The sequence below is a fragment of the Aquarana catesbeiana genome, linkage group LG11 (assembly GCF_042186555.1).
Source record: "Aquarana catesbeiana isolate 2022-GZ linkage group LG11, ASM4218655v1, whole genome shotgun sequence".
Taxonomy (NCBI): domain Eukaryota; kingdom Metazoa; phylum Chordata; class Amphibia; order Anura; family Ranidae; genus Aquarana; species Aquarana catesbeiana.
Window position 1 is genome coordinate 269,523,704 of NC_133334.1, and position 23,905 is coordinate 269,547,608.

Sequence of the window (23,905 nt, forward strand, 5' to 3'; positions counted from 1 at the left end):
ATGCTTCCATTTTAGCTTTTCCGTACCCCTACCTTTCTCTCTTCCTCTTTATTTCCTTCCTTCCTTCCTTCCTTCCTTCCTTCCTTCCTTCCTTCCTTCCTTCCTTCCTTCCTTCCTTCCTATCTTCCTTCCTTCCTTCCTTCCCTTTCTCTTTCCCTTACATATTTTCCCTCCCTCACTTTCTTCCTCCTTTTGTCCTCCGCTTTTTTTCTGCTTTTCTCTACATCTCCCTTTCTTTCTTTTGATTTATTTCCCTCTGTTTATCTCTCCTATCTATCTTTTCCCACTTCCTTCCATCCATTCTCTTCCTTCCTTCTTTCCTTCCTTCCTCTGCTCTCCTTTTCTCTCTCCTTCCTGCACTTTTCTTCCACCTCATTTCCTTGTTTCTTTTGTCCCCCACATTCTTCTGCTTTTCTCTACCTCTTCATTTTTTGCTTTCATTTATCCCTCTTTCCACTTCCTTCTCTTTCTTTCTTTCTTTCTTTTCTTTTCTTTCTTTTCTTCTTTCTTTCTTTCTTTCTTTCTTTCTTTCTTTCTTTCTTTCTCATTTTTATTCTTCCTTTTTCACTCCTTCCTTCTTTGTTTTTTTTTCTTCTTTCTTTTCTTTTTATTTCCTTCCTTCTTTGCTCCCTCGCTCCCTCCTTCACTCTTATTTTTTTCATCCCTTCTTTCATTTCTTCCTGTTTCACTCCTTTCTTTTTTTCTCCCTGTCTTCCTTCCCCTCTTCCTATTCTCTTTATTTCATTTCCCCTTGGTGTTTTTAATTTCCTTCACATCTTTCTTTCCATGTATTCCTCCCTCCACCTCTTCCCATTTCTTTCTTTCTTGATTTATTTCCTTCTGTTTACCTCTCCTATCCATCTCTTCCCACTTCCTTCCATCCATTCCTTCCTTCCTTCCTTCCTTCCTTCCTTCCTTCCTTCCTTCCTTCCTTCCTTCCTTCCTTCCTTCCTTCCTCTGCTCTCTCCTTTCTTTTTCCTTCCCTGACTTTTTTCTTCTCCCCTCATTTTCTTACTTTCCCCCCCCCCCGCATTCTTCTGCTTATCTCTACCTCTTCCTTTTTTCCTTCCATTTATCCCTCTTTCCACTTCCTTCTCTCTCTCTCTCTCTCTCTCTCTCTCTCTCTCTCTCTCTCTTTCTTTCTTTCTTTCTTTCTTTCTTTTTTTCTTTCTTCTTTCTTCTTCTTTCTTTCTTCTTTCTTTCTTCTCTCCTTCTCTCTCTCTCTCTCTCTCTCTCTCTTCTCTCTCTCTCTCTCTCTCTCTCTCTCTGCTCTCTCGGCTCCTCTCTCTCTCTCTCTCTCTCTCTCTCTCTCTTTCCTTCTTTCTTTTCTCTTCACATTTTTATTCTTCCTTTTTCACTCCTTCCTTCTTTGTTTTTTTTTTCTTCTTTCTTTTCTTTTTTATTTCCTTCCTTCTTTGCTCCCTCGCTCCGTCCTTCACCTCTTGTTTTTTTCATTCCTTCTTTTATTTCTTCCTGTTTCACTCCTTTCTTTTTTTCTCCCTGTCTTCCTTCCCCTCTTCCTATTCTCTTTATTTCATTTTCCCTTGTGTGTTTATTTCCTTCACATCTTTCTTTCCATGTATTCCTCCCTCCACCTCATCCCATTTCTTTCTTTCTTGATTTATTTCCTTCTTCTGTTTACCTCTCCTATCCATCTCTTCCCACTTCCTTCCATCCATTCCTTCCTTCCTTCCTTCCTTCCTTCCTTCCTTCCTTCCTTCCTTCCTTCCTTCCTTCCTCTGCTCTCCTTTTCTTTTTCTTCCCTGACTTTTTTCTTCTCCCCTCATTTCTTACTTTTTTTCCCCCCCATTCTTCTGCTTATCTCTACCTCTTCCTTTTTTCCTTCCATTTATCCCTCTTTCCACTTCCTTCTCTCTCTCTCTTTCTTTCTTTCTTTCTTTCTTCTTTCTTTCTTTCTTTCTTTCTTTCTTTCTTTCTTTCTTTCTTCTTTCTTTCTTTCTTTCTTTCTTTCTTTCTTTCTTTCTTTCTTTCTTTCTTTCTTTCTTTCTTTCCTCTTCACCATTTATATTCTTCCTTCTTCACTCCTTTCTTCCTAATTTTTTTTTTCTTCTCTTTCTTCCTTCTTTTTTTCCTCCCTTGCTCCCTCGTTCACTCTTGTTCTTTTTTCGTTCCTTCTTTCATTCCTTCCTGTTTCCACTCATTTCTTTTTTTTCTCCATGTCTATTTTCCCTTCTTCCTATTCTCTTTATTTCCTTTTCCTTGTCTCCTTATTTCCTTCACATCGTTATTTCTTTCCATGTCTTCCTCCTTCCACCTCTTTCACTTATCACTCCAGTTTTCACTTATTTTTTTTCTTCCTTGATTTATTTCCTTTTGTTTATCTCTCCTATACATCTCTTTCCACTTTCTTCCATCCATTCTCTTCCTCCCTTCCTCTGCTCTCCTATTCTTTTTACTTCCCTCACTTCTTCCCCCCCCCCCCCTTCTGATTTTCTTCCTTCTTTTGTCCCCCACATTCTTCTGCTTTTCTCTGCCTCTTACATTTTTCCTTCCATTTACCCCTCTTTTCACTTCCTTCCTTACCTTTCCTTTTCCTTTCCTTTCCTTTCCTTTCCTTCTCCCTCGCTTCCTTCCAGCACCCTCACTCCTTCCCCACCTCTAACACATGGTAGGGGTTCAGGCCTTGTTAAATTATGTTGCTGGTGGCATCCTGACATCTTCTGTATGCACACCTTAACTGTTGTGGCATCTTAATGACACTACTGTCAATTTTGCCCTAGATACATGGAAATAGGTCACTAAATAATTAAAACAAATTTATGATTAACATGTTTTAAAAAGACATCTTTTCCTTCCCCAATGAAGAGATTCCTAAATGGAAAGTACACTTTTGCTACAAGAATTATATGAATATGAATTCACACAAATATGGATATGAATTCAGAACGCCTGCCTATGTACTATTGGGGCTACTAATTTCATAAAAATGTATATTTTAAGGAAAATTATAATGGTTATTGGTCAGTTGTTATTTATTATTTGTTTGTTTTTTTAAGTTTGCAAACTTGTTTTTTATATATTTTGTAATTATTTGAATTAATTTAAGTAAACAGAAGAATCTTGTTTATTATTGTGGAGATGAAGATGTTAATATTTACAAACATGTTTGCTTCCTTTACTTTTTATGGGAGAAATCTAGTATGATGCCAAATACTGGACATCCTGACAAATTTTTAACTCGGTCCCATGTTCTCCCTGCAGCTAAAATTTGCCATCTTTTTTCTCCTGTTAACTATTGTCACTTCCTGTGGTGTGTACAGGACTGGAAGTGAAGGTAAATCTTCCCAACAGGACACAGACAGAAAAAAAAATGACAGTGGTTTTAACCCTTTCTTATTCTATCTATAGTTAAAAAAATGTCTTTAGCAATACGTTAAGGAAGTGGTGGTCAACTTTCTTGACATGGGGGGCCTGAAGTGTGGCCATCAACATCACCAAAGGGCCACACATAAAATTCAGTGAATATTCGGTGTCAGAGACAAGCAGACATAGAAAAGGTTTTAGTCAAAGACAATAAGCATAATACAAGAGATGGTCAGAGACTGTAGGCATAGTGCAGGAGATGTCAGAGACTATGGACTATGAGGGCATGATACAAGAGATGGTCAGAGACTATGGACATGATACAAGAGATGGTCAGAGACTATGGACATGATATAAGAGATGGTCAGAGACTATGGTCATGATACAAGAGATGGTCAGAGACTTTGGACATGATACAAAGAGATGGTCAGAGAATGAGGGCATGATACAAGAGATGGTCAGAGAATGAGGGCATGATACAAGAGATGGTCAGAGACTATGGACATGATACAAGAGATGGTCAGAGACTATGGACATGATATAAGAGATGGTCAGAGACTATGGTCATGATACAAGAGATGGTCAGAGACTTTGGACATGATACAAGAGATGGTCAGAGAATGAGGGCATGATACAAGAGATGGTCAGAGAATGAGGGCATGATACAAGAGATAGTCAGAGAATGAGGGCATGATACAAGAGATTGTCCTAGGATGAGGGCATGATACAAGAGATGGTCAGAGAATTAGGGCATGATACAAGAGATGGTCAGAGGATGAGGGCATGATACAAGAGATGGTTATAGAATGAGTGCATGATATAAGAGATGGTCAGAGAATGAGGGCATGATACAAAAGATGGTCAGAGACTGTCATCATAGTACAGGAGATGTCAGAGACTGATGGCATGATAGAAGAGATTGATAGAGACTATGGACATGATACAAGAGATGGTCAGAGAATGAGAGTATGATACAAGAAATGGTCAGAGACTATGGACATGATACAAGAGATGGACAGAGAATGAGGACATGATATAAGAGATGGTCAGAGACTATGGACATGATACAAGAGATAGACAGAGAATGAGGACATGATACAAGAGATGGTCAGAGACTATGGACATGATACAACAGATGGTCAGAGACTATAGACACGATATAAGAGATGTTCATAGACTGCAGACATGATACAAGAGATGGTCAGAGAATGAGGACATGATACAAGTGATGGTCAGGGACTGTGGACATGATACAAGAGATGTTCATAGACTGCAGACATGATACAAGAGATGGTCAGAGAATGAGTACATGATACAAATAATGGTCAGAGACTGTGGACATGATACAAGAGATGTTCAGAGACTGTCAACATCTTACAGGAGATAGTTAGAGACTGTGTAAATGGTACAGGTGACTGTCAGAGACTGTGAACATGCTATAGGAGTTGTTGGAGACTGGGGAAATGCTTCAGGAGACATATTGCATGAGACTACTAGAAATTACTAAGACAGGACAAAAAGAAAACACAGATTAGAGTCTGTAGGGGCCTCTATGGCCACACAAAAAGTCCCAACAAGCCCCATGTGGCACCTGGACTGTAGGTTAGGCACCAGAGCTTTAAGGACTCATTCACACAGGAGTTGGATTGCTTTTCAGAGGGCACTTAACAGGCGGTAAGGAGGTGATGTGTTGAATCTTCACTGCTAGTTTTAACCCTTAAATGTTGACTCACCGCTCTTACATTCCACGTAGGTGCGAGGCTGCCCATTCACTTGAACGGGTCATGTTTGGCAGCGGTACTGCCTGGTGAATGCAACATGCCCCCTAATTTTTTTCTGTGCCCACAAAGCAAAGAATTGCAGCCCCAACATGTGTACAATCGTGAGCAGCTGCATTTCTCTTTTTGGTGGGTGGTCGGGGGGGGGGCAGTAAAAACGGGTCTGCTTTTAACACCCCCTGGCCACCCAAGTGAATAAGCCCTAAATCATTTACTTTTCCACTTATTTGTTATTGTTACATATACATGGGGTTACTGTATTTCAGAAAATGCGCAGAATTTACTTTATGCAGCCAGTTTGAAGGACTTTGGCAAAAGACTCTCATTATATTGTTTGCACATTCACCTAATGCTAGGTTAACACGGTTAAAAAAAAAATGGCTGGAAAATACAGCAGTTGAGAGCTTGGAAGTCCTGGTTATCAATCACATTCTGACTTCTCCAACCCACAGCTAAGAATAGGCTGCCAGACATAGAACATGACTGCTTCGTAATTTGGCCACGCCGTATGTCCATGCTTGTGTACAATAGGTAGATAAATTTCTGCAGATCTTTCATAGCTGGGGGGGGGGGGCTCAAAAACCAAAAATAATAATATATTTGCTCACCTAAGGCTGTTATATTACTTACATTTATACAATTGGACAGAACTAGATGCCCTCCTCCCCCCCCCCCCCCCCCCCGAAAATGGAGCACCAGCTGCCACTGAGTGTTACTGAACTGCAGCAGAGGAAAATCTGGTCTCCTAAAATCACAGCACCCAGTACTCCTCTCAATTGCCCTCAGCCCTGATGCAAGCAGTGGATTGGCTCCTGGAAGGAGTTATGCAAAATATCAAAAACCCTTGATGGGTGGGGGTTAGTTTGGGGAAATGGGAAGTCCTGGGCAGGATGCACTTGCTAGGTAACACACACATGTAATGCTGATCCCCCATGATTGAAACCACTTAAATCCAGTGATTGAAAAGGGCAGGCCAGGGACAGTCAGGCCAGAGAGGAAAAGCTGGGCGTCATCTAGTCTGGGAATGTGGTGGGTTCCATCTGACTTGCTGCAGCTTCCAGTGCACAGTGTGGGAAGCCCACAGTGTGCAGTAAATCAGAGTACACAATTTCAATACAGAAAAAAAAAAATATATAAGCCTGTAAAAGACTGAAGGGAAAGCTGGAGTTCCGCTTTGAGTGCTAATCCAGAAGATAATAACAGTTCCCTGTTTTCCTTTATTTACTGCGTTCAGGAAACCCACAACATGACGGAACCAAATCATTATACTTTGCATGTTGAATACCGTCAGGTTCCTGCGTTATGTGCACCGTGAGATTCCAATCGATAATAAAAGAGAAGATTTTGTTTTATCCCTCTCTGGTGACACAATTTGTATAGAAGATGCGACGCTCTTGTTTACATTTGCAAAGCGGATGCTTCTCTTCCCTCTCTGAAGTTCCCCAGATCTGACCGTAGGAAGTCAAACTAGACCAGAATTCGGTTTGATGTTGTGAAAGTTGTTACATTTTCAGCTGGAGATATGTGCATTTGTTTTGCATACTTAACTTTCCTGGCAGTAATTCTTGGTGAAAGAGACAAGAGGAGACTTTATGAGCCGTTTTAATAACGTCGAGCTTCCGGAGGGATAATGGACTTCTACCTAAAGAGTCTACCATCTTGTTTGTAAATTTATTGCATCTTCCCCGTTGAGTAAGTTGGTGCAAGAAAAATGGAAATTAAAGTGTGTTCAAACCCAAGAACAAAAATGCATGATATTTTAGCTTACCAGTCATTAGATGTGGTGGCTGCCTCAGTATTATAGTTGAGGATTACCTAAGAAAACATAGTAGGCATTTGGTAGACATAATAGGTAGACATATGCAATTTATTTTGGTCCGATAACGTCATTGGGTGACCACAGCCCCTTGTAACGTCATCGACCTGGGCATGCTGGGTCAATGGCGTCACAAGGGGGCGGGGTAGGCCGATGACGTCCGCACCTTAATTATTTAAGAAAGGGTCTGGTATGGACTGGGGTGGGTGTCCATGCTGTTTTTTTGCCTGAACTTTCCATTGCCGGTGTTCTGCCGAAACCTCAAACTCCAACCACGTCACTTCCAGTGTCTCTCCAGCATCAGTAATTGGAGATTTCGAAGAGTTGTCTGTTTTTACAGAACACTGGCAGCGTATACACTACAGTACACAAGGAGTTAGCTGTTTTGACAGAACACTGGGTAAAGAGGAAAAAAGTTGTCGCTGCCTTGGAGGCGGCCATGGTGTTGGTTACTAGCAGGCAGACTAACAATGTCCACTCATTAGATCGTGTACCGTAGAGTATACGCTGCTGGTGTTCTGTGGAAACAGCCAACTTGTCCAAATCTCCAATTACTGATGCTGAAGGGTCACTGGAAGTGACGTGTTTGGAGATTTTGGCGAGTTCTTTTGTTTACATTTCAGCTGTCAGTGGGGAAGCCCGCTGACAGCTAATGAGTCTTCGGTTGTAAAGGACGCGGCAGCCGGTTTCCCAGCTGGCTTCTTAACAACCAGCTATTCTTCACACAGAATTCGAATCGGTCAATCATTTTTTGACCGTTACGAGTTTGAATCATTCCGAAAATTTGGAATTTGTTAGAAAAATAATAAACAAAAAGAAATTAAACTAAACTTAACTAATTCCGAATCGAACCAGGAAAATGAAATGAGTAACATGATGAATCTATCCAAAACTAAACAAATTTTTCCATTCTGCAAATGTTTAGTAATAAGACAGTGGACATTTGGTGAACATAAAAGAAGTAGACCTTTGAACAGTTTGTAAACATATGTTGAGAATTTTATAAGCACAGGATGTGCTTCCTAAAAAAAAATGTTGAATTAGGTAGATAGGTACTCTCAGACCCTTTACGGGAGAGTGCCAAGTGGAAAGTTGGGAGAATGGTGTCCAGCTGTCCTCTGGTGGTGTGAGTTTGTATCTCCCTCACTGGAGAGTGCCCAGTGGGTATTAAAAGGAGGCAACCGATGATCCTGTAGTTTGTAGAGCCATTATGGAGTTACCATACTACAAAAGTTCGAGAGAAATGAGGCTAATGAGACAAATCAAATCCAAATGTAGCACTCTCCTAATTAGTGCAGGTTGATACGAAAATTTTGTTTATCTTCTCTGTAATCAGTGGAGCAGGGATAGATTGTTCTAGCCTTCTCACAGGCTGCTGCTCTGATTACTTCCCCCTGTATTCTAGAGGATTCTAGAATTATAGTGGGAGGAAGAACAGAATGGGCAGTTTGAATATTTATGGGACTTTAGCCAATCCCTGGCGAGTTGTGTCCAGTAGGTGGGAGGAGCCCATAAATAGTCTGGGGCAGGGGGAGCAGAGTTCCTGAGTCCAGTCCTGCTGGAGGAGACCCCTGTGCAGGAGCTTTGCCCCTGGGGCAGGTTTACTGGAGATGCCATCTAAAAGCCATTGAGGTCCCGGATGAATCTTATGCTTGGGGGGGGCTATTCGCAAAGTCCATACCTGGAGATCCTTTGGGTCTGGAGAAGGTCACGGGAGAGTGCCAGGAGGAAGTTGGGGGAAAGGTGGTGTGATTTTGTATCTCCCTCACTGGAGGATGCCCGCAGGATATCGGAAGGAGGCAACCGATGATCCTGTGGCCAAAAGAGTAAATTACCCTAGTGCTGGAAGATAGTGTGTAGCGCTGGTCTTTTGGGAAAAGCTCTATTCACCTGTTAGCATTAGAGATTATGTGGGACATTTTTGTGCAGCTCAGCAAGATAGAGGAGTCCTCAAAGTATATAGTTTGCCAGTATTGGAGTATCCCATGCTTCCGTCACCCCATCCAAGTTCATTGTTCTAATAAAACCCAAAAAAGACACCCCTACACGGTATCTTCGAGCCAGTGTAATGCCCCATTGACATTGATCGGACATTCCGACAACAAAATCCTAGGATTTTTTCCAACGGATGTTGGCTCAAACTTGTCTTGCATACACACGGTCACACAAAGTTGTCGGAAAATCCGATCGTTCTGAACGCGGTGACGTAAAACATGTATGTCGGGACTCTAAATGGGGCAGTAGCCAATAGCTTTCATCTCTTTATTTATTATGAGCATGCGTGGCACTTTGTGTGTCGGATTTGTGTACACACGATCGGAAATTCCGACGGATTTTGTTGTCAGAAAATTTTATAGCCTGTTCTCAAACTTTGTGTTTTTGGAAAATCCGATGGAAAATGTGTGATGGAGCCTACACACGGTCGGAATTTCCGACAACAAGGTCCTATCACACATTTTTCGTCGGAAAATCCGACCGTGTGTACGGGGCATAAGAGTGAAGAAAATTCTGTGTGCCTGGCAGTGTGTGTTTTAACTAGGGGAAAGGAAACAAGTTCACCAGGGGCTCTTTTTCAGGGGTGCGCGACATGAATAACCCCAGAGTGCAAAGATAGTTCTTCCCAGCTTTATTCTCAAATGTGGGAGTCAAGAGGCGGTGAGTATAGTTGAAAAAGTCAAGAGCTGAAACATAACCTGTGTACCAAACTAAATAGATATGTTTGGTAGGAAATAGAAATGGAGAGGGAATATGATAGAAGAGAATGGCTGGATCCAGAGAAAGGAAGGACAAAGCGGTAGGGTGAGGAAGATAATAGACTGGAAAATAGAGAGGTAACTGTGGAAAGGTAATGGACTTCTATGCAAAGAGTCTACCATTTTGTTTGCAAATTTATTGCATATATAAAGTCGGTGCAAAAAAAAAAAAAAAGCAATTAACCATTTCAGCCCTGGAAGAATTTACCCCCTTAATGACCAGAGCATTTTTTGCGATACGGCACTGCGTCGCTTTAACTGACATTTGAGCGGTCGTGCGACGTTGCAACCAAACAAAATTGACATCCTTTTTTTCCCACAAATAGAGCTTTCTTTTGGTGGTATTTGATCACCTCTGCGGTTTTTATTTTTTGCGCTATAAACAAAAAAAGACCGACAATTTTGAAAAAAAAAAACAATATTGTTTACTTTTTGCTATAATAAATATCCCCAAAAAATATATAAAAAAACAAAATTTTTTCCTCAGTTTAGGCCGATATGTATTCTTCTACATATTTTTGGTAAAAAAAAATCGCAATAAGCGTATATTGATTGGTGTGCGCAAAAGTTATAGCGTCTACAAAATAGGGGATAGATTTTTGGCATTATTATTAGTATTTTTTTTTTATTAGTAATGGCGGCGATCTGCAATTTTTATCATGACTGCGACATTGTGGCGGACAGATCAGACGCTTTTGACACTATTTTGGGACCATTAACATTTATACAGCAAACAGAGCTAAAAGTAGCCACTGATTACTGTATAACTGTCACTGGCAGGGAAGGGGTTAAACACTAGGGGGCGATCAAGGGGCTAAGTGTGTTCCCTCAGTGTGTTCTAACTGTAGGGGGGATGGGCTCACTAGAGCATGACAGAGATCACTGCTCCCGATCACTGGGAGCAGTAGATCCCTGTCATGTCGCTAGGCAGAATAGGCTAATGCCCTGTTTACATAGGCAACTCCCCATTCTGCCTCTCTGTGCCACGATCGCAGTCCCTGTCGGACATCCCCCTGGCGCGCCCACTAGCCTGCGATGATGGAGAGACGTCCTGGTACGCCCATTTGCGCAGTCGTGCGCTGGTCCGCAAGCGGTTAAACCCAAGAACAAAAATGTAATATAATTCAGCTTACCCATCCTCAGATGTTGTGGCTATGTTAGGTTCCTTTTTTATTAGTTATTATAGTTTTTGTTGCGTGTTACCGAACACAGGAGTGAAAAAAATTTGGTACACATATTAAGGCGGTGGACATTTGGTGACCATAGAAGAAGAAGTAGATATGTATATATAATATTATACTATTTATATATGCTGTATTTATATGCTGTATGATTATTTTCTAATTCTCTCTGAGTCTGGCCACAAGACTCAGAGAGAGTTCGTGAAGATACACAATAGTTACTGTTATGCCCCGTACACGCGGTCGGACATTGATCGGACATTCCAACAACAAAATCCATGGATTTTATTCCGACGGATGTTGGCTCAAACTTGTCTTGCATACACACGGTCACACAAAGTTGTCGGAAAATCCGATCATTCTGAACGCGGTGACGTAAAACACGTACGTCGGGACTATAAACGGGGCAGTAGCCAATAGCTTTTGTCTCTTAATTTATTCTGAGCATGCGTGGCACTTTGTGTGTCGGATTTGTGTACACACGATCGGAATTTCCGACAACGGATTTTGTTGTTGGAAAATTTTATAGCCTGCTCTCAAACTTTGTGTGTCGGAAATTCCTATGGAAAATGTGTGATGGAGCCCACACATGGTCGGAATTTCCGACAACAAGGTCCTATCACACATTTTCCATCGGAAAATCCTATCGTGTGTACGGGGCATTACTGTTACTGAAGATACACAATAGAGAAACTAACAGTGGGAATGGGCCCCTCTTAATCACGCTATCATTGTGAATAGTAATAGGCCACCTAGGTAATTTAGTTTTTGTGCAGAATTTCCACTGGATATAAGAATTTATCAGTCAGAAGTTGGCTGTAAAACAAAAAATGGCAATTTTTTGGAGCTGCAGAAAGTCTTGGGATCCCTAATTTCAACCCTCCCCAGCACCTATTTCCTTTGTTTAAATGATCCACAAGTGTTCAGTGATGGGCAGGCAAAGGATCAATAATAATAAGTAGAAAAAAAAAAGACAAATTGTTCAAATGTAACAGGTGTACAAGTGTAGGTAATGCAAAAAGATGGTCATAAGGTAAGAGAGCTAATGATGTTTCATAGGCCCAGTTGACGTTTATTTGCTTGAGTAAGTCATGGGAGAATACAACTAATTTTGGGGGTTCAGCAGTCTCCCTTCATCAGGGTTTGCAGTAGCCAAATAAAAGACTGTAATGCACTGCACTGGAATTAAATGGTTAGGAATCTGTTGTTATGTGTAGGAGGACTCATTTAAGGCATCGGTCTGGACCAGGGGCGGGCTGACCATTCGGGCACTCGGGCACTGCCCCAGGGCCCCATGCCACTAAGGGGCCCCATCAGGGCTGCCAGCCTCAATAAAACCAGGGACAGTATGTAAAAATCTGTGTTTTTTTTTTAAATCCCAAGATTTTACCTGCCCCGCCTCTCCAGTACCTTTTCAGTGTGTGTATGTGTATTCTGTGTGTGTATATTGTGTGTCTGTATACTGTATGTGTGTGTATACTGTGTGGCCCCATAATCTATTGCCTGGGGGCCCCATAATCTCCTATTGCCTGGGGGCCCCATAATCTCCTATTGCCCAGGGGCCCCATAATCTCCTATTGCCTGGGGACCCCATAATCTCCTATTGCCCGGGGGCCCCATAATCTTCTCCTATTGCCCGGGGGCCCCATATTCTCCTATTGCCCGGGGGCCCCATGAGTTATCAGTCCGCCCCTGGTCTGGACTGGTGAGCCACCAAAGCACGTTGGTACTCCTGTGACTATTACTTTGGCAAATAAAAGTCAACTGGACCCATCAAACATCTTTGACTTTTTGACTGTCTTTTTGCATCACAACTACGATGACTTCTACTGGGTTCTCCGCATGCATGAGGATTATACTGGTGTCCAGTGCTTCAACACTTCTATCTCTGAGGTGTAAGTAGGACCCTACTGAAAATTTTTATTAGCACACAAGTCACATGTATACTGAACATTAAAATTCACATGTTGTTGGTAGCTCTTGCATTGAAACATATTATTCCGAAATGTTTTGTAGGAGACCTTATTTGCTTCATGCTCAGCACTATCCTAGCCCCATTATTGCTTATATGTGTGCCAGTTTCACATAAGATGACATCACATGTTCCCAGAATTGATGTGTTTCATGCTGAATACTAAAGTCTATAGGTATTTAATTTGTTACACTGTTATTTTCGTTTTAGAGCATAATTATTTTTCCGATTCTGTTTTCTTTCTTTGCAGACAACCAGGACGGCCATGGGAACGCTGATTGCTCCTAGTTTTGCTATTCTGTATGTTGGACTGATATGGGGTTTGTCTCTTTGATGTACCTCTGTCTCAAGTTGCTCTGCGGCTGAGGTACATCGATGACGTTCTTCTGCTGTGACAAAGTCAAAAGGAGTCTTCACTCCTTTCCTAACACCTCTGATTAGTAGAAACTTTCAACTTGATATTTTAGACAGCTATGTCAGAGATAAATCACTTGTGGCTTATAATAATTGTTAACTATTATCGGACTCTGTTCCTTTGAAACTTTATGAATAAACTGAACTAGCTGCTATTCTTGAACTTAAAAAAAAAAAAAATTGTAAAAGAACATTTTAGACTGTCGTTCCAGCAGGCAGACTTTCTTAAGATAATTTATTAGGTTTTTTTTTCAGTGATCAAAGATTTAAACAGTTTAAAAAAATGATCATCTGCCTTTATTAGAACATGAAAAATATAACAATATAGGGCAATTGTATAAATGCTAAATTAGGGCATTATTAATACATCAGGACTGATATTTTTTGGTTCATTTATTCCGTTTGAATGAATTCACTTCTTGAGATTGTATTGCCTGTCTTGTAGTTACTTGCAAAATTATAAAAAAAAAAAAATTTTTTGATTTAGCAAAAACTGCACATTAAAGATAATCCAGTAAGGCCTACTAACAATGTTATTAGTTGTGAAACATCTAAATTTATTTCACTAATACTTTAAAAGAAAAAAAAAAATTGGTGGTCCTTATAGACAATATACAATACATGGTTCCTGTAGTCGTAATACACTTGGTGTTGTATACCTTGATGCTGTATTTGTAATCTACTTTACATCAGAATAACCAAAAGGAAACTGGAACCAGAGCGTTATACTATTTAATATTTAACCAAACCGAAAAGCATTTGTGCTCACTGAAGCCTGGTTCTTAAATAGGACAATAATGGATTTGATCCATTGCAGGCTATACTCACACACAAAACAATAGCAAAACGCCTGATAGTGAGAATTTTTCAGATTTGAAATCTGTACCCTGGCTAAGTTTCCTGGAGGTCTGAAAGGTGATTTTGATATTACAAAGGATTTATTTTTCTTTTCTTTTTTTTTTTTCTTTCTTTTTTTTCTTCTTTTTTTTTTATTTTTTTTTTTTTTTTTTTAGATATATGTGTTGCTGTTTGTATATTATGACGTATTTGTATTTTTATTGTATATTATGATGTAATATAAGCTTACATGGTGACGAAACATAGAATTATTTTAGGAGGGTGTGTATAGTCAGAAGACAAATTGAACAATCATATTCGTCTGAGGAGGGGATTATAGCATGAAACACATTGAGACTGTGATGGTACCTATCAGTGATGTCATCCTATGTGACACTCAGCACAGACGAGCATTTAATGAGCTGGAAGAAACGGTTGGAGCAAAAAGCCTTGATGTCAAAGACTTCCAGATATTTTCTTCATAACACTGGGAAGCGAACTTTTCATTCATCATCAAGAATAGACACACTGGGACTGTCTGAATTCTGCATGCTGTCTTCTACCTGCCTGTGCCGCTTCCATCATGGTGGGAGGGCACCTTTGTACATTTTTATGTGTAAGCTACTACCTGTATGTGTTTTGTTGTATAAAGTGCTTTGATATTCAGCCATGGTGCCCTACTCATTTTTATTTGCAACCCTTGATTGAAGGCATTGTATCTGCCATGTAAAGAGGAGAGACAAGTTGATACTGACCATACACAATTTTATTAAAGTAATATGTTCTCCTACTTACTGTGGACCTAAAGTGAAATAATGACTTTGGGCCCACTGGTCCTTTATTGCGCCCGTGTTCTAAAAATCCCTTATTGCACAGCTGAAATGCACTATATGGCCAAACTTTCATGGACACCTGACCATCACACCTGTATGAGTTTGTTGGACATTCCACTTCAAAACCAGGTCCTTTGATAGCTCAACTGGTAGAGCGGAGGACTGTAGAGACAAAGCCAGGTATGTAAAATCAAGAGCATGGTCATGCAATCTCCACTGATGAACATTAGCTTACAACATTTTTCAGACAATAGTGCATTCCCAATCTTCGGGAAGCAGTTTAGAGAAGGACCTTTGCTAGTCCAGCTTGGTCCCTTAAGACATGGCGGGAAGAGTTTGGTGAGGAGTCCTGACCTCAACCTTACTGAACACCTATGGGATGAATAGGAATGCCAATTTCAAGCTAGGTCTTCATCAGTACCTAGAAATACAAGACATTGGGTCTACCACAGAGGCCTTGTATACCTCCATCCCAATAAGAAGTCAAAAACTGATTTCCCACGGGACTTTTTTGGTGGTCATGCAAATGTGAATATAAAAGTTATACACTTTATTGAGAACATATAAGGAAAAAATAGCTTTTTTCACATTTCAGTACGATTGTAAAGTTCCTTCATACAGATATCCAATAGTCAAGGTGTCAATCAACAAAAGGAGAAGGAGAACATTATGAATCTTAACAAGTCTTGTGTCTTAGTGTTTTCTGTCAGTACCTAACTTCACAAATGCTCTTTTGGCTAAATGACCATACATTCCCACAGAAGCCCTCAAAAATCTTGAGGAAAACCTTTCCAAAAGAGTCAAGGCTGCCATAGCTGCAAATAGAGAACAGCTCTATATCAATACTTAAAGTTTTGAAATGGGATGTCCAACATTATAGATGTGATGTTCAGCGGTCAACATTTTTTTGGCCATACACTGTATAGTGTACTATGCTAAGTAAATAAAGTAGCAATGTCTTTGCCTCACAAAGAGCAAACAGGTGGATGGACAAGGAAAGGCAATATCTGGTGGGACCTAAGCAGAGACCTTTAGTGGACAACTATTTTATTGGTGTAGGGGGGTGGTGAGGGTTCAAAAAAGGGTTTTCTCGTGGGTCATCAAATCTATCATTATTTAAATTTAGGTCCACTATAAAGTCTAAATACTCCCAAAAGTTGATACTTCAATGCTGGTGGATGCCAATGCATTGAATGACCTGTTGTTTTCTTATATTGATTTGGCATTTTTGTAGCTACATCTTTCCATTTTATCTTCCTCAAGAACCAATTTTGGTATGCTTATTCTTTCTTATGTCAAAGAATTTTGTTTTCGACAGAATGTACCTTGGTGGTAGTCTTTAGAAAGAACTATGGCGTGTGTCCTAGGAACATGCCTGCAGTATAGGTGCAATAAGACTGGATAAGGTTAGTAAACAGACCGGTACACAAACTGGTGGCTACTCTTTTCACCAGTGGTCTTTAGAAAAAGATGCATTACTGCTTAAAACCTAACTCAGGTAATTTTTTTTTTTTGGATAGAGTTGGAAAAAAGTAAAATTTCTCTTTGGTTGTATTTCTGTCTGTGACACCATTGGGGAGATTGTCCCCTCACTTCCTGTCCTTGTGAGATCTGTACAAAAAATAAGGGTGTGAGCATGACCAAGGCAGGAAGGCAAGAATAGCAATAAAAACGTTATCAGAAGTTCTTACCCCCTCTCCGCTCTACCAGAATGTGATTGTAAATCTCCCTAGTAAGGACACAGATGCTATTAGAAACTGGACAGAGGCTTCACTGCTCTATCCAAAACTAAAAAAATGTCTGGAGTTGTGCCTTGGTAAGGCACAGACACTCACACTATAGAGTACACCATGCCAAAGGACCTTATCCTTTGACTTTCAGTAGTCTACAGCGTCCTACTGGTTTTTTAGACAGAAGTTAGGGATAGAATGAGTCCTCATCACACCTAATGGCATGTGCCTGCATGTGTTTAATTTTTACAGGCATTCTTTCTTTTATTTTAACTTGGTAATGCTGCCAGTAGGAGTCTTAGGGTAACAACACTCACTGCATTGCTTCTATGAAGAAATAGTGTTGTCCCCCTAGGCTTCTCACCCTTGAATATGAGTATAGAACTCTCTTCTCTTCTCTTCTCTTCTCTTCTCTTCTCTTCTCTTCTCTTCTCTTCTCTTCTCTTCTCTTCTCTTCTCTTCTCTTCTCTTCTCTTCTCTTCTCTTCTCTTCTCTTCTCTTCTCTTCTCTTCTCTCTTCTTTCTATCCCTGCCCTTTTAAGCCCTTCTCCATGGGGTGGTGTTCTGAAGTCCACAGAGGTCAGCACTGGATTTCTGTCAGAATCAACGGATGTATAATGAACAAAACACTTTCAACATCAATTACAGTGTCATAGGTAACAGATTAAAAATGAACAAATAAGGGAAGGTCATTGGAATTTACATACAGAATTCACAAGCTCGAGCATGTTTTGTATGCACTCAGCGAATACATTAGGAGAAGTGAATGGTCACCATTTGTAGTCCAACATCCAACTTTATGGTCATAGACATCCGCTCCTCAAAATCCTGCAGATCAATATCTCCATTTTTGTACATTATATTCTTAAAGCTCAATACTCCATATACAGATTCATACACCTACAGTTGTTCTAAAACAGTAGTCTCTAAGGTGTGGCCCGGGGGGGGGGGGGGGGGGGCAGATGTGGCCCTTTGCTTGCCTTTATCTGGCCCTGACATCAGCAACAGGACATAATTCCTGTCACTGACACCAACAATGGGGTACTATTCTGACTGACCCACTGACACTTATAATAAGGCACAAATGATAGGGCTGAATCCTTGGTGTCAAAGGAAGTAATTTTGCCCCGTTGTTGGTGTCATTAGGAGCAATGACACCAAAGATGGGGCACAACTCCTTCCTTTGATACCAACAATGGGACACTATTCCTCCCAAATACACCAAAGATGGGGCATTGTTTACTTCAACTGATGCCACTGGCCACAATCTGACCCCCCCCATCAAAGTCTGAAGGACAATAAACTGGCCCTTTGTTTAAAAAGTTTGGAAAGCCCTGTTCTAGAGTTTTTTTTTTTTTTATTAAATTTTTTTATTTTTTTTAAATATTTTTTTTTACATGACACAATTTGTTTCAATTTGTACCAGCGGGGGAAAAATTAAATCCTTCCTGATCACCCAAAAGGCAATCAAATATTTCTTGGACCAACAATCTATTTAGAAGTTATTTGTGGTCGGTCACTTTACATTTTTTATTGTACTTGTCTTTTTAAAAGCAAAAAAAAAAATAATGAAGGTCCAAATCCTGCCACAAGAACAGATCCAAGATAATTGCAAAAATATTTTATAACCTTCAACAGATGTTTAAAGCCCTTTGTACCTTTAAAAAACACAATGTAATCAATCTTCTCCTTCAATTTCAACAAATTCCAAAATAATGATGAGCTCCTGCCAAAATCTCCACGTTTCCATAGAATTTGCAAAGAATTAAAATCTCTTAAATTTGCTCAGCCTCCCTATCACAAGTAAAGGCTTCCAAAGGTCAAAAGAGAGATAATTGGCTGGCAGAGCATTGTGACATCACCGCACTGTGCTCTAGTTGACATTTATTCCATCCTTGTTGATCTCAGGTATGCCAGCCCCTATGGGCCCTTGTGTACTCCAGTCCCACTCCACCAAACCTTTTTTTCCTGAAACATTTTAAAGTTCAGATCAGTAATAAAAGGATCATTTGCCTTTTTCACAAGAACAGGTTCTTCAAACTATTATTATAATTAAAACCATATGGTGCCTCCACCAGACTGGGAAACCACAGATGTACGGATTATGTCTTATATAAGAGCGTTATTATTATTATTATTTTTTTTTTTCTTCTTTCTCGCCCTTAAAAAAAATAAATAAATAAATTTAGACCACTTGAAAATGAGAAATTTATAGACTGAGGGAATTTTGCTTATAGATTGATTAACATAATAATAAAAATAAAGGCAGAAGAGACAACACCTCAAGAGGAATGACATAAATGACAATAAGTTATGTAGTATTTATGGAGAAAATACGACAATTCCAGCAGCCTATGAAGTGTCCTGAATTTTTCATGATGTTTTCTTGCATAGTATAAGAGGATTATATTTATTAAATAATGAATTGTATTAAAATTTGATTGATGCAGACTCGGGGTGACATTTTCACTGTATCTATTTTTATTTTTTTAAGAAAGAATATGGTAATCTTTTTATGGGAGTGAGGGTAAAGGTATATTCTTCATATAAAATCAAATACATACTGTTATTGATCTATCTATCTACATACCTGACACATAAAGGAGTATGTAGAGTTAAAGAAGTCAACATGTGAACAAACAGGTTAGAGGATAAATAGATAGAAAAAATTAAAAGGTTAATAGCATGCGAAGTCTAATTAGGTAGGCTGAATTCTCAGTCATGACATTTATCCATATTGAATGGATAGACTACATTTTAGTGATTTTATCATTCTCTAGTGAATGGAGAGGCTGCTTCTAACTGATCCCAAGAGAATGGATAGGCTACATTTTCAGTGATGTCATCAGTCTCTAGTGAATGGATAGGTTACGTTGCCAATGATGTCATCAGTCTCTAGTGAATGGATAGGCTCTATTCACAGTGATGTCATCAGTCTCTAGTGAATGGATAGGATCTATTCACAGTGATGTCATCAGTCTCTAGCGAATGGATAGGCTGCATTCTCAGTGATGTCACTGGTCCCAAGTTAATGGATAGGCTGCATTTTAGTGAAGTCACTGGTCTCTAGTGAATGGATAGGCTGCATTATCAGTGATGTCATCAGTCTCTAGCAAATGGATAGGCTGCATTCTCAGTGATGTCACTGGTCCCCAGTTAATGGATAGGCTGCATTTTTATGATGCCACCAGTCTCTAATGAATGGATAGGCTGCATTATTAGTGATGTCACTGGTCCATATTGAAAGGATAGGCTGCATTCTCAGTGATGTCACTGGTCTCCTTTGAATGGATAGACTGCATACTCAGGGATGACACCCGTCTCTAGTGAATGGATAGGCTGCATTCTTACTGATGTCACCGGTCTCCTTTGAATGAATAGGTTGCATTCTCAGTGATGTCCCTGATCTGATTCTAGTGAATTGATAGGCTACATTCTCCATCTTGCTATTTTCTAAAGATTGGATAGGTTGCATTCTTATCAATGTCATTGTCCTTTAAATAATAAATAGACTGGATACTCAGCAATGCCTTTCAATTCTAGTTTTTATATACAATAGAAGATTTAGGCAGGAGTGACAAGTGGTTTTGATGGGGGGGGGGCACTTAATATCCAGAATAACAGTCAAAAAGTTGTAAAAGTTGACGGCAGTTTATAAATTCATGGACAGGTAGGATCCTACATCTATCAGAGATCTGTGTTCCCTTCATCAGAACTTTTGTAGGAGGCCTAATTTCCAGCTAGGACAGTTAGAGTATTCCTCATCCAACCTCTGTATACCCCACAGACCTGATGAAGGAGATGCAGTTACCTGAAACATATCTGGCTTTTTGTCTGTGTATAAAAAAAGCCACCTCTAATTTTATCTACAGCTGAAGGAGACATGCCTACGGCTTTTCTGGGCTTTTAGGTGCTACCCCTCCACCAAGAGTTTCCTATGTGAAGTCAGTCTGGTCTCATCGTTTGATGGGAGCAGTCTTCAATACAACCAAAGCATCAATTGATAGAGAAACTGTGCTCAATTATTTATTTCTCTTCACATTCTCTGTGATTTTACTGGTCTGTAGCCAATGAACGAGATACATGAGATCCATCACTATGGAAACCTCAGCGATATCACTGGACTCCATTGAATGTATGGTCTATATCAGATATTCTCAACCAGGGTTCTTTGGAACCCTAGAGTTCCTCCAGAAGTTGCTAGGGGCTTTTTAAGGAGTGGCAGATTGACTTTCCAACTAATAGTTCCAGGGCCAACGTCAATTGGCATACCCAGCGGCACAACACTAGTAATCTCTTAGCATTTATCCCACTAATCACAAATCATTGTCATTGGTGTATTATTTTAACTGTCCACCAATGTGATGGGCATTCTTCCTATTCTTGATTTTATCGTGACCTGGGTAGGGCTATGGGGGCGGAGTGATATTGAACATTAAAACCAAACACATTAAACCTCATAAATAATACAATATGACACAAATTATTTTCATTGGAGTAATTTTTTTTAGCTTTTATTAAATAACAAGATAATAACAATAACACGATTTAGATACCAATTCTTCAAAAACGTACAAGAATTCTGATACAAGCTTTAATACCAGGTCCTTGACAGTGCCACCCAATACCATGTTCTGTTGTAAACCAGTACCGACCACCAGCCATCTACAACCAGCTCTATGGGTACACACCAGTAATTCTTACACCATTAATATTCACTTGGAATATCATGTCCAGTTGTAAACCAGTACTGGCCACTAGCCATCTACAACCAGTTCCGTTGGTACATACCAGTCATTTTTACACCATTATTTACATGGAATAAACCTTAGTGCAGCAAGTACTTCCTTCATGAACACCACATAATCATACATATTTGTGACCATTAAGGTTAGACCACATGTCCAAACATTACCAATGATCTTACTTTTTTTGGCACCATCAAGGACCTTCCAATGCTGTGACAAAAGTACTGTACAATATCCCCCACAAGTCCACCATTCTCTTTGCATACCTCAGTTCCCCAAACCTATGCACTTTCAAACATAGCCACATCCACACATCTACCAAGAGTGTGGGTTGGTGGGACAATTTTCTCACCACGCTGTTTGTTCCTCCTTGAGGTTTTCCTAAGCTATGACCACATCCTACCTGCTCCCTACATCATATGCTTTAACCATTCCCCACTCATTGCCTTCCAGCCCACCCTATCATGTGCCTTTTCTCCTATGTTCTCAGGGCAGCCCTTATAAGCTGTAGATAGACCTGAAAATTATTTCAAGGGTTCCTCAGGGCTAAAAAGGCTGAGACAAGCTGGTCTATATCTTTAGTTCATGTCCTTGATTTCTAGTAGTAAATAGGCTACACTCTTAGAGTTACGCCTTTTATGATGTCACACTGAGCCTATCCTTCAAATCGATTTCAATCTCAGTAGAGACATCGGCCCGTTTAAAAACTGAGATCTCTTCAACGCAGCCTTGAAGTCTTGTGTTCTTCCTCCCCTCAACAAACAGATAAAGGTAAGACATAAACTTCTCATTTTATTCCGGCTGTTCCAGGCTTGCAAAGAGATAAATAGTGAACACTTATTTCCAAATGAATTGGGTTACAATTTTCAGTGTTTTGAGATAAGTGAAGTATTTTGTTTGATTGCGTTTTTGGTTCCTCGAGCGTTGGAAGGTTTAGTGCTGTATTAGTGAGTTTTAATCAGCTCCAAATCGTTTGCAGATCTTCTGGGAATTCCTTTCCATCTCCGAACGCTGTAAAGAACAAATAAATCTGCAGGTTTCACACAGGAAAGGTTCCCTCACTCTTAAAGGGGCCTTTCATTGCATAATTTCCTGGTAAACGGGTGTTACGGCAACGTGTGCTTTCCTTTTTCTATCTGGTGGCACAAGTATTGGCTTAGAAAATTGAAAGAATATTAAGGCATCCCTTCGAAGATATAGGAAACGTATTCCCAATCCAACAGAATAAGTATGTTTCCTGTTCTCGCTAGAGAATCTGTTACTTTGTCCCTACCCACTTATTTGCCATGCTCCCCCAGTGCTCCGTTCATCTGTTGGAACCCTCAGAGATACCTCACATGAGGGCAATCCTCAACCTTGTGTAAACTTTTGACTGTGAAATCTAAGCCTATACAGGGCTTCTTTTCCTCGCTTTCAGTGGTGAATGGGAGAGGGAAAGTAAGTTCAATATTAGACATTTTTGGGCCAGCCTTCAAGTTAACCTGTTCTGTAGTCCAGCAAGGCAGGGCTGACAAGCCCTATTCAGGTGTGAATGGGGCCTTAAAGAGTAAGTTCACTTTTTCATGAAAAATGAGAGGTGAATATACTCCAAATATCCTGGCCAACCCTCCAGACCCCACTGCATATATTGGCTTTGATGCCCCATGATGCCGGTATAGTGGTCCGTACATTGAAATACGCAGCCCTGGAGTGAGTACCTGTCACAATGCTCACAATGGCAAGCTGTCATTGGTCAGCAAAGACACATGCTCATCTGAGGCTTCTTCCGCTATGGTGTCACTAAAGAAAGAAGCACTTATCATAGGTTAGCACAGTCACATGTTTACAATGATCAATGAGCGTTTACTATTGCAAGCATTATGATGGATACTCATTCCAAGGATGTGTATTATGATGGGCCGCTACACAGGCAGCACAGGGTATCACAGCTGCTAAGTGGAGCAGGGCCGGGAGGGGTAGTCCATATATTTGGAGTTAGTTCACCTCTTCATTTTTCATGAAAAGGTGAACACACCCTTTAAAGGAAGCATAATTAAAACAGTTCTTCAGTCTGAAAAAAAACTTAAGTCAGCAGCTACAAATACTGCAGTTGATGATTTTTAATAAAAGGACGCTTACCTGTCCAGGGGTCCAGCGCCGCCCTCACCCAAACCGATTGTTAACTGCTCTTTGGGTCCCCAGCACTGGCATGTTTACTGTGGGTAGCCAGCTGTGATGCCTTCGGATTTCACAGCTGGCTGTCCACTGCGCATGCACGAGCCACGCTGTGCATTGTAAGTGCTCCCGCAGCCTTTTGGGACCTGTGATGTGTCCCAGAAGGTTGCAGACAGGGCTGTCTTAATGCATAGGCACCCTTGGGCACTGCTCAGGGGTCCCAGGTGCATGGGGGCCCCATGATATTCTTGCATTGCATCATACTTTCTATGGTTGAGGACATTGTATCTGTAGTATACATTACTGCCCCCTATACTGTGCCCTCCTGCCACCCCCCCGTACTGTATCATATACGTCCTGATACTG

The 23,905-nt window shown here is 40.4% G+C and overlaps 1 protein-coding gene across 3 annotated transcripts in view; it reads left to right on the forward strand.

Moving 5' to 3' along the window:
- The window catches only part of ZNF536 (zinc finger protein 536), a 556,044-nt gene extending 541,303 nt beyond the window's left edge, over positions 1-14,741 (forward strand). For all 3 annotated transcript variants that reach the window (XM_073605824.1, XM_073605822.1, XM_073605823.1), the window contains one exon: positions 13,075-14,741. In XM_073605824.1, coding sequence (XP_073461925.1) covers positions 13,075-13,112 — 38 coding nt within the window. In that variant the 3' untranslated portion in view covers positions 13,113-14,741. The remainder of the gene's footprint in view (positions 1-13,074) is intronic.
- Positions 14,742-23,905: the final 9,164 nt, after the last annotated feature.